The sequence below is a fragment of the Amblyomma mixtum genome, chromosome 2, assembly GCF_055824585.1.
Source record: "Amblyomma mixtum isolate Tamu chromosome 2, ASM5582458v1, whole genome shotgun sequence".
NCBI classification, from domain to species: Eukaryota; Metazoa; Arthropoda; class Arachnida; order Ixodida; family Ixodidae; genus Amblyomma; species Amblyomma mixtum.
The window spans coordinates 7,823,987-7,841,372 of NC_143013.1; the positions used below are offsets into that span (position 1 = coordinate 7,823,987).

Sequence of the window (17,386 nt, forward strand, 5' to 3'; positions counted from 1 at the left end):
CCAACCACTAGACGTTCTGGACCCAAATTTGCTGCAGGGCTTGGACCTGACGGATCAAATTAGCAGTGGTGGGGTGTAAACGCCCTCTGCGCGTGCGTATGTGTTTGCACGTGCATGCGCAAGGGTTGGCGGGCGGGTGGCCAACTTGCGCTTGGCGCAGTTTGAAGGAGCAGGCTTATTGTGCCCAGACGTTGTGGCTGGCGTATATTTAACTGATGCGTTTGGGGAACAGGAATTGGGAGTGACAAGCAGAGCGCCGTACCCCGCTCTCATGTGCGGGGACATCCGGGAGAGAAAAGTGCTGTTTATTGGGATTGGCACTATTCTGTTCGCCAAGTCATGACCGCAAACCCGGTCACGTCCTAGCGTAGGTGGTCATCATCTCCAGTATCTTCCTGTAGACGTGCTTCCAGGCTCTGATGCTCCAGGCAAAGTCCATGTGCGTGAAGCCGTGCACGGGCACTTTGTAGTTGAGCACCACGTTGGGCAGGCTTCTCCTGAGGTGCGCCACGTCTCGTGGCGTGGTCAGCACGTCTCCGTCGCTCCAGTAGAGCGCCACTGGTGCCGTGACCTTGCTGAGATCGTACTGGGGTGGCCGTTTCTGTGGGTGCGTGTACATGAAGGGAAGAAGAAATGAAACGAGACAAGAGGTAGTTCAAGGCTACTCACAGCAAAGGGCTGAGAAAGTGGTAGGGGCGCGCGAATATTCGAATATTGAATCGCATGTTGTCCCGTTCGATTCGCTGGACAAATCAAATAGTGCATGTTCAAAATTGTTCGAAACGAATACGATCATAAGTTTCCAATAGTTTTGGAATAGGCAGGAAGTTTGAATAGGGCACGCCGTAGTTGTCTTCGACGGCTGTTTCAAAAACTGGCCCCACTCTGACGCCGCACATCATGCTGCCGCGATTGGTCTGCGCATTGAGCGCCGCTACGCAGTTCATAATATTCGTGCGGCTTCATTCTTGAACAGACGGCCTCCAAGCTTGGGCTACAGTGCAGTCGCTATGTGAGACAGTTACTGCGTCACTTCCTTTGCTCAAAACCAATTTTCATTTTCATGTACAGTGTGATGTCAGTGCATGTTAAAGATCCACACGTAGTAGAAATTATTCCGGAGCCCTCCGCTACGGCGCCTCTTTCACCTCTTCCACCGCTTCCGTCACGTCGTAGTTGAGGCAATACCACCTAGACAAACTGTTCAGGTGCCCACCAATCCTTCTCAGTGACCACCGAGAAGTGAGACAGTTACTGCGACCTTTCTTTTCCTTATTAAACTGATTTTCATTTTTCAGTGAAACACCGCCCATATTCAGGACCGCCGAACAAAATTCCTCCGTGACGAAGAGTAGACTGTTTTAAAGCTTTTCTTGTTACCTCAACAAGAAGCTATAACCACGACACTAGACACGCTCAAAATTTTCGGTGCCTCTGGCTTGTTTGAAACAGTCAAACATTAAAAAGCTGGTTTTCTTCACTCTTGTGATTTGTCATTGTGGATTGATCAGGGTAGTAATATGGCAGTAATGTAGCGAAATTCTAGAGGCCCTTCTTCTGTGCTATGTCACTGCACGTTAAAGAACCCCAGTTGGTCAGAATTTCCGGAGTCCTTCTCTACGGCGTGCCTCATAGCCTAAACCATAAACCAAACAACATGCCGTGAACGGGGCCCATTGTTTCCAGCTGCTGTTTTGTTAAGCACGTAATATTCCTATGCGCGTGACATGGCATGCACAAAGTAAACATATTCTGACTTCGTGTAGCGCGCCCTCTATAGTGCAGATCAGTATTGCGTCTTTCGACAGCTCCGACAGGAATAGCCGCCGATAGCGCTTCGCTGACTCGCACGAATATTGTTTAGTACGAATATTCGCATAAGTTGCGTATAATCATACAAATATCCAATTCATATTCGATTCTGTTTCGAAGAAGTACTATGTGTACGGGGTCAGTCACACTTAGAGGGAACACGGCTCCGCGTGGCTGCGCACACGTGGAGCACTATTACGAGCAAGCCGGTAGTAAACCCGTGCGAATTCGGGCCAGATGACACGCAGCACCACGTCGAGGACCCTCTTCTCGTGCGCCACTCTGCACTGATTCATGAACGGGTTGGATGCAATGGCACTCCGCAGGTACGTGGCCATGCGGAGCCATGTTCCCTCTAAGTGTGATTGACTCTGTACATCCCTGGTAAGCCGTCTCTGTTCCTAACAGATGAGTCCGCATGGGTATCTAGCGCGACACTCGCGATCAAGCAGGGCCGAATCGAATGTGCATGGGCAACTAAAGACGTGTGTTGTCTGTCGCCTGCGCGCATTGAATTTTCAACCTGGTCTCGCGTAACAAATGAAATGCGCGGTTTCGTTGAACTAAGAAACTTGTAAGGGCTACAAAAGCACAAACAGGGGACATGTTCCAGGTTTGTGCATTTACATATACATGCTTTTGGACATTTCCTGTGTTCCACGTCATGTGTTAGCTCTTCCGTAACCCTCTTAAGCCTATCTGTTCAGCGCCAATATTTCGTAATTGTATTTTGCCGTGGGCGAGTAAGCCGCTACATTTAGTTGTGCACTGCTGACTGCGACGTCCAATATCTGGCAGTGACAGGAGCTTCTTCTGTGGCTTTGCTGAATATATATGCATGACGCAGACATACCTGCCCATAAATTTTCATGTTCTTCCTTGGTCCCCAGTCAAATTTTTGAAAGCGGTCATCTTTTATGAGCTGCAAAAGATGGCGAGAAAAATTAGCATCTTGGCTGAGTATTTTATTAAGCTGGAAAAATACGAAGAATAGCTAGTTAACCTAAACGCTTGACCAAGTAGTTTTAATTTTTCCGTCTGTGTTGCTACTGTTACGAATAGCATGCGCCACTCAGTACGTATTCATTTTTTTCACATTCGTCAGCACTACACTCCTATATTTTTGTGTTTTCATGCAACTTTTTCGATTAGATTTGTATTGCTTTTTTTAGTTCTGCAATATAGCCAAAATCGGGACAAGAAAATGTGTTGCACGACCAAGGAACAGCGCGGAAACTTACCTCTGCGTAATGGTAGATGTTCCGCACTGAGGATCCAGAAGGGGCATTGGCCATATACAACGGAAATCTCGTCTGCACAGAACGAACACAATCTGTACTGTGGTATAGTCTTTAACAAAACAAACTCCGCAGGCATATTTATAGGACGATGTCGACCTATTCCCGTACTCCGGTCCATAGCGCTGACCTGCCGCCAGAGGGCGTCGTGAAATCCGCACTGGGAACATGCAGAGTGTTCAAGCATTAAATTGCCTAAGAAAATATCTACGATAATTGCAGGGGAAGCTATTTGTTGTTCGAGGCCAGAACGGGAGTTCAGCGGTCTAAGGCATGTCGAGTCAGGTATAGGAGGTATTCACTGAGGCCGCGCTACCAGACGGCGCGAGCGTCGTCGCGGCAAGCGCGCCATGTTTGCGGTCGTTTCAGGCCCGCTCGCGCAGCGTCACGGTGCGCCGTGAGGTACCCGGCCTGAACTGTTAGGGATCCGTAACATATTTTTACGTTGTTGAATACGTCAGCGAGCACTTATCTTTGTGGAGCGCGTATTGTGCATGAAGTTTGCAGCAGAATTCTTCTGCGCCGTGATAAAACCGAGCTGCCTCAACTCGGCAGCAAAACTGGCTGGTTGCGCTGCTCGCAAGAATGTAAACGACTTGCAGCTTTTAATATCAGTCGATAACTGTCAGCTAGTCATGCAGGGCGCATCGTGGATAAACAGCACGATTAATTACTGAAATTCCAAAACTGCCGCCGCAGAAATTGATAATTCAAGCGCCTGTAGTCCGCGAACTGCTGAAGCCTCACAGGCGGTGTTTCAGCAGAAAGGCAAAGCGTCATAGCCGCCTTGTTTACTTTTACGACAAAAACGGTCAAACAAATACTGTCACGCGCTCGCAGCACGAACGGTAGACTTAGCGAGAATGTTTTGCAGTTTTGATTGCAGCTACGTAGCGCTGCTTCGAATGCACAAGACGTCTAGTCATTTCGCAGCAACGCAGAGTGCAGCCATTCCACTAGATTCAGTAGTAACACGTCACTTTAAGCAGAATGAGGTAACAAGTTAAGCTACAGCTAAGCAAACAGACCCTTGGAATTGCTCACCTCTCCAAAAAAGGCACTTCGGCATCTCGGCCGTTGGCACCCTAAGCACGGCTCTCTTGGACTCACCCGCTTGTCAAGTAATTGCACCCTCTCGTAGGTTTTTATGCTTTAATTCCTTGGCCTGTCAGCAAACTTAAGACGTACACAATGCGCGCCTCGATACCGGTGAATTCAACGCGCGGCAGCAGTCCTGTACGTCGCTCACCATGCCGGAGCCTCCGCATTCCTACGGGGGGTCGACGTTTTCACAAAGTGGAAACTTTTGAGCGTGCCCGGTCTTTTCTGCTTCGCGCAGTTCACGGAATATTCACTCAGTCACGCGGTGTTACGGGTCGGAGAGAAATTACCTGCGGCGAGACGCGAAATACACTCACATTTCACCCATCACCAGCTATTTAAACGCTTCGGCTGGCTGCGGCGGACGCGCGCGCGACCACCAACATGGCGAATGCCGCGCCGGCCGCTAGCGCCCCTTGCGGATGACGTCATGTGAATACCTCCTATACTAAGAGATTGAGACGTTATGCGGTGCGTGTGGAGAGGAGGAGGAAACGGCTGAGCACTTGTTATTTTTCCGTAGAGGGCTTCACCCGACAGTTGAAAGCAGCGGGGCTGATTTGTTCAAAGGATTGCGGTTTAAGAACAGTAAAGGAAAAATAGATTTTAAGCGGGTAGAAGTAACCAAATCTGATTGGAGGCTAAATTAAGACAAGAGTGAAATTTTACGAGTCATGGCTAGGTGGCTTGAACCACGGTCCGATTTAAAGGGCTCAGCCTTATCCATCCATCCATCCGTCCGTCCGTCCGGGCTTATGGGGCTTCAGCCTCACCCCTAAATTATTTCGGACTGTCGCGCACCGCTGACCAAAACAACCACCGGCGCCGGAAGTCATTCTGGGTTTTGCAGCTACAATGTCTTTTTCAGACTAGAAAAGACATTTGGCGCATTTCGCATTTCGAATACTCCATTTTATCTTCGCACTTCTAATGCATATTTTGCAGAACTCATCGTTTATACATGTGCTCGTTGTTGCGACTAAAATTTCGATGCAATTACTCGCAATACATGACCGGTGGCAGCTGCTGCTGCGCAGTACACTGGAACGAAGGACAGCGTCGTTGAGATTTTTTTCCTGGCCGTTGCGTATGCACAAAAATGTAAAGGCTCTTGGAAGGCAAGGATTCATTAAAATATTTGTCCTCTGCTTGCTAATTTCATGGCCTTTACGTTTTTCATATCAGCGGCATGCACATGCGTTGGTGATTTCGGATTGATATAGTTCTAGACTTCCCGTGATATTTTCTTTACTTATTAAATACGCAAAAAACATGGAAGCATTGGTATTAGTTATGTCTGCCACGATTTCTAAGACATACGAATGCATTCTTTTATTTAAAAAAATACATATTTCACTTGTCTAGATAGTGCGTAGCGTTATCTAATACACAGTGGCATTGCCAATGACCAAGCAGTTATTATTCTTGCGTTTGATCCTTCCACAAATTCTATGAGGAGGCCGCGATGCAAAATGAACCCCCCTCCCCCCCCCCCCCCCCCAGAAAAAAAAAAAAACCTGGCTGCGCCACTAGCTACCACGTCTATTCTTTCCTTATTATTATTATTATTATTATCGTTTCCTGCACGCCGGTAATCCCTGGCTTACGTCGGTGCGCGTGAAAGCTGTGCGCTGCTAGCTACCTTCAAACGGAAAAGTTGCCTGCTCCGCCCCTGCTCGTCATTTTCGTCACCACTAGCTGGCTTCATTCAGCGGGGCACCTGCACAAGTTGGCAGCTGTAGCGGTGCTGCGGTGGGATTTCGGTAACTACAACTGCTTCCGTCCGGTGAGCGCACCCACCGCCTAACGAACACTGATCCCCTGCATGTGTTTGTAAGAGCTATTGTTTTTCGGTTCCTTTGTTAATTTCCTTTTTCATGCCGCCGACTGCTGAGTGTTATTTCTGAACTTTGCTGCGTTGATATGGGTGACAGCGAGGAGTGTATTGTCTGTCAGAAGACATTGCCGGATGACGGCCGTTTTATGAGATGCATGGAGTGTAAAGAGCCGTATCATTTGGGACAGAACTGCTCAGGTATCGCTCCAAATACGTTCAGTACGATGGGCCTGCAAAAAAGAGACGTTTGGGTGTGCAAAACCTGCCGTACTAGCAAAAAACGCAGTGGTTCGAATTCGCAGCAGCTGACACAATCAGCGGACAGCTCTGACCTACTTGCAGCACTTATGGCAGAGATTAGACATTAAACGAAATGTCGTGTGTATCTGTCCTCGCTTCGGCGAGCGCGGCTTCGGCCGCTTATCTATTTCTTCAGCAGCGTCCGCTCCGGCGGACGCAGTTGTTGCTGCGACGCGCGTCTTTGCTTTTTTCCTTTTTTCTCTTTCCTGTGATCGTTTAGCTCTCTTCTATCTGCACGTGGCAGTGGTGGTGGCTTGGCTCAAGCCAGTAGGCAGGCCCGTGCAATTTCCTTTTCATCCTTCTCTCAGTCGCAACAACAACAACGAATCCATGCCAGAGCTTCACGTAAAAGTGGATTCTTTGCTTCTGCTAAAAGCAGAATTCAATAAGCTCTGTACAACGGTTCATGAGGTGGAAGAATCGGGAAGTAAGCTTCCTTTCTGCCAAGTATGACGCAGTGGCCGACCAACTTGAAGCTGATAAGGAAGAAGCCTCGGCTCGTAGTGGAGAAATATGCCAACTGCAGGAAAAGGTGTGCGCTCGGGAATCTTTGATTCAGCGACTGCAGAATGGGCTTAACGATTCCGAGCAGCACAGCAGGAACGCTAACATAGAAATTCATGGCTTGGAGATGGAAAGAGGTGAAAATCTGATTAAGTTCCTTGACGAGCTGGCCGAGAAACTTGAACTGCAAAAATCTTGTAATGGGGAAGTGGTGGCTGTCCACCGTCTTCCAAGCAAGAAATCATCGCCTCCGATCTCGGTGCGATTCTCTTCTGCTGCTGCTCGAGAACGCTGCTTCGCAGCGAGGGGTAAGCTCCAGAGCCTTTCTGATCCGGAATCATCGGAACAGCTTTACTTAAATAAAAATTTGACAGAGGGCAACAGAAGGTTGTTTTGGTTAGCAAGGACCAAAGGAAAGAAAGGACACTACAAATTTGTTTGGGTTAGAGGCGGCGAAATCTTCGCAAAGAAAGACGAAACCGCAGCTCTCATTCGAGTTACTTGTGACTCTGACATCGATAAGATAAAATGAATCCCGGATCATTCACAAATCCACTCGAGTTTGGACTTTGCTGCTTTTAGGGCAAACCTTGGCCGAAATGCAGGTCAGGAATTCACGTTGGTAAACTTCAATATTCGTAGTCTCCGCAAGTATTGGGAAGAATTCAAGATGTTAGCAGAGGAATTGGTAGGTTTCGTGGACATATTTGTTATCACCGAGATAAATTCACCTGAATCCTGTTTACATTTTTTCTCCGTGAACGGTTATCGTGCTAGTTTTGCCACACGCGCGGTGCGCCGTGGTGGAGGCATTGCTGTCTTTGTGAACCAAAAGTACGATGTTTCTGTTGTCGACATCTCGTTTGCACATGCGGAATATTTAGCCTTAAAGGTAGATCTATTGCATGTGTCCCTTACATTATTGGCAGTGTATGCTAGCACATGGTGCTAGCATAACACGATTTGTCACTGAACTCGAAGAGATACTTCTGAAGCACAAAGCAGATGACTTGTTCTGCGTGGCAGGGGACCTGAAAATCGATATTTTATGCCCAAATAAGATTCCTGTTTTCGATTACCTGTCCTCTCTGTCGGCTTTTGGAATAGAAAACATGCTCAATGCCCCTACGCGTGAAGATGTCGTGAACGGTCGACTGGTGAGGTCTTGCCTTGATCACATTGCTGTTCGTGCACTGCATCACACCTTGTCCGCATGTATTATTTCACAGCGGTTAGCAGATCATTATTTCACTGCCTGTCGTTTTTCGCCGAAATATAAGCTGCCTGGAACCACTGCATCAAATGGTAGGGATGCTAATATGCTAACTGTCACAATTATAGATGAAAGAAGATTGGATATGCTGATAGGGTCTTTTCGCTGGGCACACTTAACTGAAGGTGAATCGGTGGAGATAGTATACACAAAGTTATGTAATAAACTTGACCAGCTGAAAGAAACGTGTACTCGGAAACTAGTGCGTAAAAAAAGGCGCAATCACAACTGGTTAAACTCCGAAATTATGCGGGCAATCGCAAATCGTGATTGGCTTTGGAAACGCTCTAAACGTGTTCCTAAAAATAATGACCTTCGTTCTGAATACAGAACCACCAGGAACAGGGTTGTGGCCCTTATTCGATCCGCACGACGGATGTACTTTCAGCAGCAGTTCCAACGATCCTATAAAAATCCTGCAAAAATGTGGTCTCTGATTAAACACCTTCTGGGAAATGATGGGAACCTGTCTTGTTCGGACGTTTTGGTAGGCGAACTTGTGTCGAAAGGTGACGATTTCAATAAGTATTTCACGCTAGCGGCCGAAATGGCAGCAGCACGGCAAGGCTTGAAATGTACACTAAAAAATTCTTTATCAGCTTCCGCATATCTTCCAAGGCTATCAAAGGACGATCTTGCCAGGCTAGTGTTTAGCTTCCGACGAAACAAGCCCGCCGGAATAGATGGTATATCGGCTGCACTGGTACAGCGGAATTTTCGCGCTCTTTCGGACATACTGCTCTTCTTGATTAACGGGTTTCTGCAAAACGCCGGAATACCTGAAGATTTGAAAACTGCTATCGTAAGGCCGCTGTTCAAGAGAGGACAAAAGAACGCTATGGAGAACTACAGACCGATTTCTATCCTGCCAATTTTATCACAGATTATAGAGAAATTCCTATTTGAATGTATGGCTTCCTTCTTAAACAAATTCGATGTCATTTCAAACCGTCAATATGGGTTCATTAAGGGAAGATGTACTACTTTATTGCTTGAGAAATTTGCTGATGAGTTGTACGCTGCTTTCGATGAAAACACGTTTAGCTGTGCTGTTTTTCTAGACGTTAAAAAAGTGTTTGATACGGTTAATCATGCTATTTTATTAGAAAAACTGTACCTTCTGGGTTTTCGAGGTCCTTTTTATTCTATTCTAAAGAATTTCTTATGCGGACGTTCACAAGTGGTCAGAATTAACAGCCAAATGGAGCACAGTGCAAAGCTCCCTGTAAAAGCGTGTGTACCACAGGGATCCATTCTATCTCCATTGCTCTTTAATATATTTACAAATAATCTGAGCTCAGCAGCATCCAAGTGCTTGATTTTTCAGTACGCAGACGACACAGTTCTGCTCACGAAGCATATTAACTACGAGACGGCAGTGAATGTGTTGCAGGAAAACATTAATTATGTCATGAAATGGTTTTCTAAGAATGGAATCTCGGTGAACATAAACAAAACCAAAATGATATGTTTCAGAGAGAGAAAGGAATTTTAATGAGGGAAAGGTGGAGAGGTCGGCCGGTGGTAACATGGCCCTGGCCTGCTACTCCACACAGGGGAAAGGGAAGAGGAGGAAAAGGAAAGTGCGAATGAAGGCTGATGATGGCATAATACAATGAGTTTCTCGGGTGATGTCTACATACACACACACCACACACACCACACTGGCTGGCACTCGCATCGCGGTTAGTAGAAGCACATAAAACTCATAAAACTGGTGTCAGCAACACAAACACCGACACATGTCATTAACCATGTAGGTTGTGCACAGGCGGTCACAGACGAGTATCCAGGCCTGTTTCACACAAAAAGTTGAGCAGGGCCTTTGTCACACGGCACCAATCAGAACGTCTCGTCCTGGCGCCCAGAAGAGTTTCCTCAGAGAGAGGGCGAGAGTCCAGTCGTTTCACGGTCGCCTCCAATGTTGTTCGTTCAGCAGTATAGTTCGGGCACTCGCAAAGAAGGTGTCCAATAGTCTCTGGAGTGTGGCACTGTGCGCAATTTGGGTTACTTTCGATGCCGATCTTGTGAAGATAGTGTTTGGTGTAGGCAACGCCAAGCCGTAGCCGGTGGAGTAAAGTCCCATGACGTCGCACCACCATAGATGGCAAATGTAATCGTGAGCCAGCGTCAAGCTTACAGACGCGGTCCTGTTGATGACTCGAATCATGCCAGTGCGACTGCATTGCCGCTTGCATTAAATGCGCCAACAAGGCTCCAATGTCTGATCTAGAAAAGGCTATCTCAATGAAAGCACCATCACTATGTGCCATCCGAGCCTCGGCGTCAGCACGCTCGTTTCCCGCTATGCCGCAATGGCTCGGTATCCATTGAAACTTTATGATATGGCCGCGGTGGAAAGCTTCGGCTAACAAAACCACAATTTGTTGAACCAGCTGCTCGCATGCCCTTGGTTTTAGATAAGTTTGTACGACCTGCAATGCCGATCTCGAGTCGCAGAATATAGTCCATTGCTGCGCTGGCTGGTGACCAATATAAAGGACGGCTTCTCGTATGGCTGCCAATTCGGTTGCCGTAGAGGACGTTTTGTGCATGAGCCTGAAACGGTGACATGAGGCATTTCTTGGCACTATCACCGCTGCAGCTGAAGAAGTGGTCGTCACGGATCCGTCCACGAAAACATGCTGGGTGTTAGTATACATAGATGTAATGTATGACAGCGCCAGCTGTTTCAGTCCGACTGTTGGAATGTGCGTCTTCTTTGTTATCCCTGGGATTGTTGTCCGTAACATGGTTTTGGTACTGCCCAAAGTGGCACCTCCGCAATCTGGTGTGGCGCGTAGTTCGAAGGCACCGCATTGCGCTGCATCCTAAGGCTCTGGAAAAGGCTGCATCTGGACGCGCCGCACTAATGTTGGTCAGGGGGTGATGACGATGCCTGGTCAGATGCCGCAAATGCACACGAAGTGGCTCCTGTTCAAAATAAATTCGTGCTGGGCAGGCGCGGGCCTCATAAAATGTGCCCCATGTAGAAGTTTTACATGGCAAACCCAAGCATACTCTTAAAGCACGAGCCTGCGCGCTTTCAAGCACATGCAGGCCTGATAGTCTGACTCCCGAGAGAACGGGTGCACTGTATCTGAGAAGACCGACTACCAGCGCCTGGTACACATGTAGTAAAGATCGCTCAGAGGGACCCCAACATTTTCCTGCCATACACCGCACAATGCTTGCAAAGCTGTCGAGCTTTTTCTTGAGCACAGAAATGTGCTTCGTCCAGGACAGGTCACGGTCTATCGTAACACCTAAGAATTTGTGATGTGTTACGTATGGAACAATTTGCCCGTCGATTGTGACCGGATACCACGCCATTAACTTGCGTGTGAAAGCCAATGTTACGCTTTTAGTTGGCGAAAGTTCAAGCCCCTGACGGCGCAAGTACGCAGACGTAATGGAAACCGAACGCTGCAATCTTGCTTGCACTTGGGGACGCGTGACACTTGATGTCCATATGCAAATATCGTCTGCGTAGGCGGATATCGAAACAGTCTTCGGGAGTTGTTTGAAAAGGCCAATGAGCACGAGATTGAACAACGTTGGACTAAGCACTCCTCCCTGAGGAACACCACAAGCAACATGATGATCTGCTGTGTCTCCTTCAAGAGTTTCCATGTAGACTGTCCGGTTTGTCAAATAGCTTGCAATCCAATTGTGTAGACGTCCGCCTATGCCACATTTATCGAGTGCATTTAGTACTGCATCATGCTGAACATTATCGAATGCGCCCTTGATGTCGAGGAAAAGAGCAGCAGTCAACCTGTGACGGCGTTTTTCATGTTCTACCGTTGACACGAGATCAATTACGCTGTCGATGGCAGACCGGCCTTTGCGGAAACCCGTCATTGTGGAAGGGTACAGTTCACGTTTTTCAAGGAACCATTCTAGACGGGTTAGCACCATACGCTCCATCGTCTACTTACTTACGCTACTTATAGATAGACAAGTATTCTTGCATGATCATGATTCCCTTCCCTGTTGTTGCAAGCCAATGGAATATGTAAACTCGATAAAATATCTTGGTGTTGTTTTTGACAGCAGCTTATCTTGGCATGACCACTTGGCATATCTGTGTGCTAAGCTACGGAAGGTTACATGGTTACTCTTCAATATGAAGTCTTTGGCGCAGATGTCAGTGAAAAAAACTATAATTCATGCACTCGCGTACAGTGTTCTCAAATACGGCATAACTGCATTTGCGCCATGTCCTTCACGCCGTATTGATAGTATATTAAAAAAAAACATGTTGAAGAACATTGTGTAGGTACAATTGTCACATACCATCCGGCATGGACGTCTTTCAGTTCCTACGTCTTCCGTCGTTTTATTCTCTTTTTGTGCAGACAGTTGTTCACCGGCATTTTTGGAATTCAGACTTTTGAATTATTAATACTCCTAAACGGAAGTTAAGGAAAACATTTCGTTACTATGTACCACGGAGTGTAACTAGATACGGGAGAGCAAGGCGCTGCGCTCATGTACCTGAAATCTTTAATGAATTACCGGATGAAATTTTTGCTGTAACTTCTATGCGTGACCTAAAGGTGCATCTGAAAGCCCTGTGCTGATCTTTGTATTCTTCTGTTAGAGTGAAGTTATGCTTAAAATATTTGTTAATTCATTTACTTTTATTTTTTGTTTTGACGTATTCTCTGAGTTTAGAGTCGAATTTCTGATTACTTATGCTGTTAACCTGTGTTTTCCAATATTTTTTTTTTGCTCTCGCTTGGGTGTAACGAGAAGCGTTGCTATATATATTGCCTTTTTTGTAGCCCTGGCCGTAACTGCCGGGCCCAGTCACTCAAGCCTCTTGTTGGCTTTGACGGGCCTGAACCATATTGTATAATCTACAAAGTGGCAATAAACATTATTATTATTATTATTATTATTATTATTATTATTATTATTATTATTATATTATAAGCAGTATGTGTATAAAGTACGTATTGCGTAAATGTTTTACTGCGGATATATGCCCTTTTTTTGGAGGTGCAAGGATTCAGTTACTGATACCGCAAAATACCTTAAGGTTGCAAAGTGGTTTACAGGGTCATTTATTTATTTATTTATTTATTTATTGATACGGTGTTCCTTAGAATCATTTGTGTACGGCCATATATGGACGCGGATAGCCGCCGCGGTGGCTCAGTGGTTGTGGCGCTCGGCTGCTGACCCGAAACACGCGGGTTCGATCCCGGCCGTGGCGGTCTCATTTCGATGGCGGCGAAATGCTAGAGGCCTCTGTACTGTGCGATGTCAGTGCACGTTAAAGAAATCCGGGTGGTCGAAACTATCCGGAGCCCTTCACTACGGCGTCCCTCATCGCCTGAGTCGCTTTGGGACGTTAACACCCCATAAATCATTCAGGGCGGACTAGCGATGAGTACAACTGATAACTAAAGCCTTGGTGTGACTGATTTCTGCGAAAAAAAAAAAAAAAACTAATGATGCTCTTCTGCAAGCGTGACGTGGACGGCAAGCCGTGTCTGGCCTATGTTTTACTTGATTTTTCCAATAGAGGGGTTGAACGATATGCCAACGACTCACCATGTTCATTTCTATGGGGAAGCCCCCATTGAAGAGCTTGAAGGTAGACTTGCAAGCGGGGCCTTGCCTAACGCTTCCGCAGGACTTCTTTTGTAATTTTTTGATAAATGGGCTCTTCTTTGCCAGGAAAGCCCCTCGGAATGCACCTTGGGCAAGGTCCTGCAATGGAAACAATCAGCGCCTCATTTTAGGCCACCGTGGTAGGTCCGCATTCTTTATCGCTTTTCGCTCATTTGCGAAGTTTCAGTATATACACTTTCAACTTGTCTCAAAAGAAAACATTCGACAGAAGTCTGTCTGGTTGGGAAATTTAATGTTCGGAGAAGGTAAGTGACGCCAACCAAGTAAAATACAGGAAAAACACGACGTTTCGGGACCGGCTCGGCCCCTTCTTCACGGTGTGACTACGGGCGAGCGCAGCTTGGCTTTTTAAGCCCCTGTGTGGAGGACCTGCGGGTCAATGGCCGCAGCCCATGGACGTAGGATGAGGGGAGAGGCCCCAGGGAACGATTAACATTCTCTCGTGTTTGCTGTATGTGCCACGACTCGAGTAGAAGCCTCCTGCGTGGGTTAGCTTCCGTTTCCAATACAATGGTGCTGTCGAAGTCAATTGGGTGGTCACACCCTTCACAGTGTTCGGCCACGGCGCTGCGTTGACGATTCATGTGACGGACGTCCGCTTTGTGTTGGTTCATCCTTTCCGCGAAGTTCTTCGTTTCCCCTATGTACGACGCCGGGCAGACGGAACACGGAATTTTGTACACGACGCCCTGGGCCTTTTCTCTGGGCTGCCGGTTTTTTTGGGCGGGGGAGAAGGCGACCGATAGTGCTGGTCGGTTTGTGCGTTGTCAGCACCCCTTCTTTTCCGAGAATGCGACCGAGCGTCTCGCTCACGCCTCTCACGTAGGGGATGCAAACACGTTTCCGCTTCTGGCATGCGTCTGAGGAAATAATAGACCGGATTTTGTTTTGCCTTTCTTGTTTCCTGATAATGCGCCGGATGAATGAGCTTGGGTAGCCGTTCTTTTGGAGGTCAGAAATGACTCGGTTCTTCTCCTTCCTTTTTTCTTCACTTGAGGAACATATGGAGTCGGCTCTCTTCAGTAATGACGTCACGACAGATGCTTTGTGCGGGATGGGATGGTTCGAATCGAAATGTAGGTATTTTCCATAGCATTCATCGTCGAAGTCATATAGTAAAGAACTTCGCGGAAAGGATGAACCAACACAAAGCGGACGTCCGTCACATGAATCGTCAACGCAGCGCCGAGGCCGAACACTGTGAAGGGTGTGACCACCCAATTGACTTCGACAGCACCATTGTATTGGAAACGGAAGCTAACCCACGCAGGAGGCTTCTACTCGAGTCGTGGCACATACAGCAAACACGAGAGAATGTTAATCGTTCCCTGGGGACTCTCCCCTCATCCTACGTCCATGGGCTGCGGCCATTGACCCGCAGGTCCTCCACACAGGGGCTTAAAAAGCCAAGCTGCGCTCGCCCGTAGTCACACCGTGAAGAAGGGGCCGAGCCGGTCCCGAAACGTCGTGTTTTTCCTGTATTTTACTTGGTTGGCGTCACTTACCTTCTCCTAACACTTTCAACTTGTGGATTAAGAAGGCTTTTTCACTCCCTGTAGGGCTCCCAATGGATGCAGGATATTTTCCATAGCATTCATCGTCGAAGTCATATAGTAAAGTTGTTTTGAACGTAGAACCAAAGTGAAAGATTTTTACATTCCAGTAAGTTTTACCTGAATCGAAAGATGCACCTTTTTTGTTTTAATTGCGTTCTAGTTTTGTTCTTCACGCCTCTGACCGTTGGATTAGGCAAAGCTGCACCACATGCTTATCACTCAGGTCAGCCACATGGAGGAAAAAAACTAGGAGGGAGCGTATGACGTCACGCTCTCAGCCTCTGCAAGCCATCCTCCTCGGACGCCGTTGCCGAGGGTCTTTTTGCGCACTGACTCTTGGGAAATAGGCCCTCCACAGTTGGATTGCGGTGCTTTTTAGTGAACGTCCATGCTCCGATGTTGTTCAGGAGCGCAGCGCCACACAACAAAAAAAAACGAAACCGAAACTGAAATTCGGCTAAGAACTACCGCGGCCTTGTCACGTGAGGGCCAATTTCCCATGATGCTTTCCATTATATTTATGTCTTGGCTTCAAGTTTATGACGTCACGCTCCCTCCTAGTTTTTTTTTCCTCCATGGTTAGCCATTCGGTACGGCACGTTACGAGAGTGGAATGACATCAGAAGGAAAAAAAGTGACGGACGATTTAGCATGGCTAGGTCAGATGCGAATTAGGTCGCTAGCACTTCGGTTAAGCCGTGTGCCACAGAACCTGCCACCCACTTCGGTGGCAGGTGCTACCATCGGTGGGGCTTGTGAGTCCCAGGTTTCTCTTCACGGGCAACATCTCGCGACCAATAGTTAATTGCACTGCCACCTGCCACGGTGGGCAGGTTGAGATGACGTCGCAAGCACACGTGACCTAGCTGCCAGGGTTCAGACAAACACACAAAGGCTAAATGCGGGGACGGGCCGCTATAACTTCTAGCACACTAAAAGAAAGTCATTTGGGGTATCAGTGCTGAACTACGAAGAGCGCCTTAGTGAAGGACTGCGAATCGAATCTGATTATCATAGGGCGGTAAAATGTCGACTCGCTATTACTTTTCTCTGATTCCATTTCGTTCTTACCATTCACCTTACTGAGTGGCCAATCTTGTAGCGAGAAGGGGGCATTCCTCTGCTTGTTCCAGTAATAGGTGTTAATGGGACAGTGAGGACAAAATTATTTGATTGTTTTTCTCGGTAAAGATTGAATCTCTGGCTCTTTCAGCCGACGTTGACGTTTGACGGGCAGTAAACATTTATCTCCGAGAAAAATTGCATTTAAAAATCTTCCCCCAGTCAAACTCGTGACGTCCTTGCCGAAAGGATGGGCTGTCACCGTTTTGAAGTGAGCGGGGTTCGCATTAAAATGATGTACGGATATCGCCACCGCCTGCAGTTACCGCAGACAAACTGTAGTCGCGTCAAGACATTTTTTATTGCATGGATCCCTGAGGCTATGCTACTAGATCATAGACTTCTTAACGGTGATCGCAGTCTTTTTTTATGTCTTTGTTTCACAAGTTGGAGTCGAGTGAAGTGCAAATATTCCATTTTAAATTCAATTTTCTGAGCAATAAATGCGTGTCTCGTTGCCGAACATACATAACCAGAAAGATTGTACATAACCAAAAAGAACCATATATTTTCACTTCAAACAAAATTCCACTGAGTTGTCCTGAGCGTCCCAATAACGTATTCAGAAATTTTCGAATTACCTTAATTTACAATGTTCTATTGTTACCTACCTATTTTGATATCCTGATAAATTTACTCCACATTTTTTTTTCCTGCATTTCTACAATCCAGGGTATCCGCCTACGAGGGGGTACCCAAAAGAAACCGGACTAAATTTTTTGGTCGGCAAAGCTTCTGTGGTACCGCGTTTTGCCACTAGGAGCGCATAGAACGAACATTCCAGAGTCAGTAAGCCGAGTGCCGTCGTTGAAGGAGGTCAGACTAGTTTAGGCAGAGTTTTAGAGTGACGACTGTTTTGTGTGAATGTCGTTTTTGCAATGGCTGATTTTCGTGAACAGCGTGCGCCGCTGAAATTCTGATTTTTGCTCGGAAAAAG

The 17,386-nt window shown here is 47.0% G+C and overlaps 1 protein-coding gene across 2 annotated transcripts in view; it reads right to left on the reverse strand.

The window, feature by feature from the left end:
* Nucleotides 1-297: 297 nt before the first annotated feature.
* Nucleotides 298-17,386, reverse strand: part of LOC149358324 (gastric triacylglycerol lipase-like) — a 28,718-nt gene continuing 11,629 nt past the window's right edge. For both annotated transcript variants that reach the window (XM_089570377.1, XM_089570378.1), the window contains 4 exons: nt 13,691-13,849; nt 3,054-3,125; nt 2,666-2,734; nt 298-601 (listed from right to left, as the gene is read on the reverse strand). In XM_089570377.1, coding sequence (XP_089426503.1) covers nt 356-601; nt 2,666-2,734; nt 3,054-3,125; nt 13,691-13,849 — 546 coding nt within the window. In that variant the 3' untranslated portion in view covers nt 298-355. The remainder of the gene's footprint in view (nt 602-2,665; nt 2,735-3,053; nt 3,126-13,690; nt 13,850-17,386) is intronic.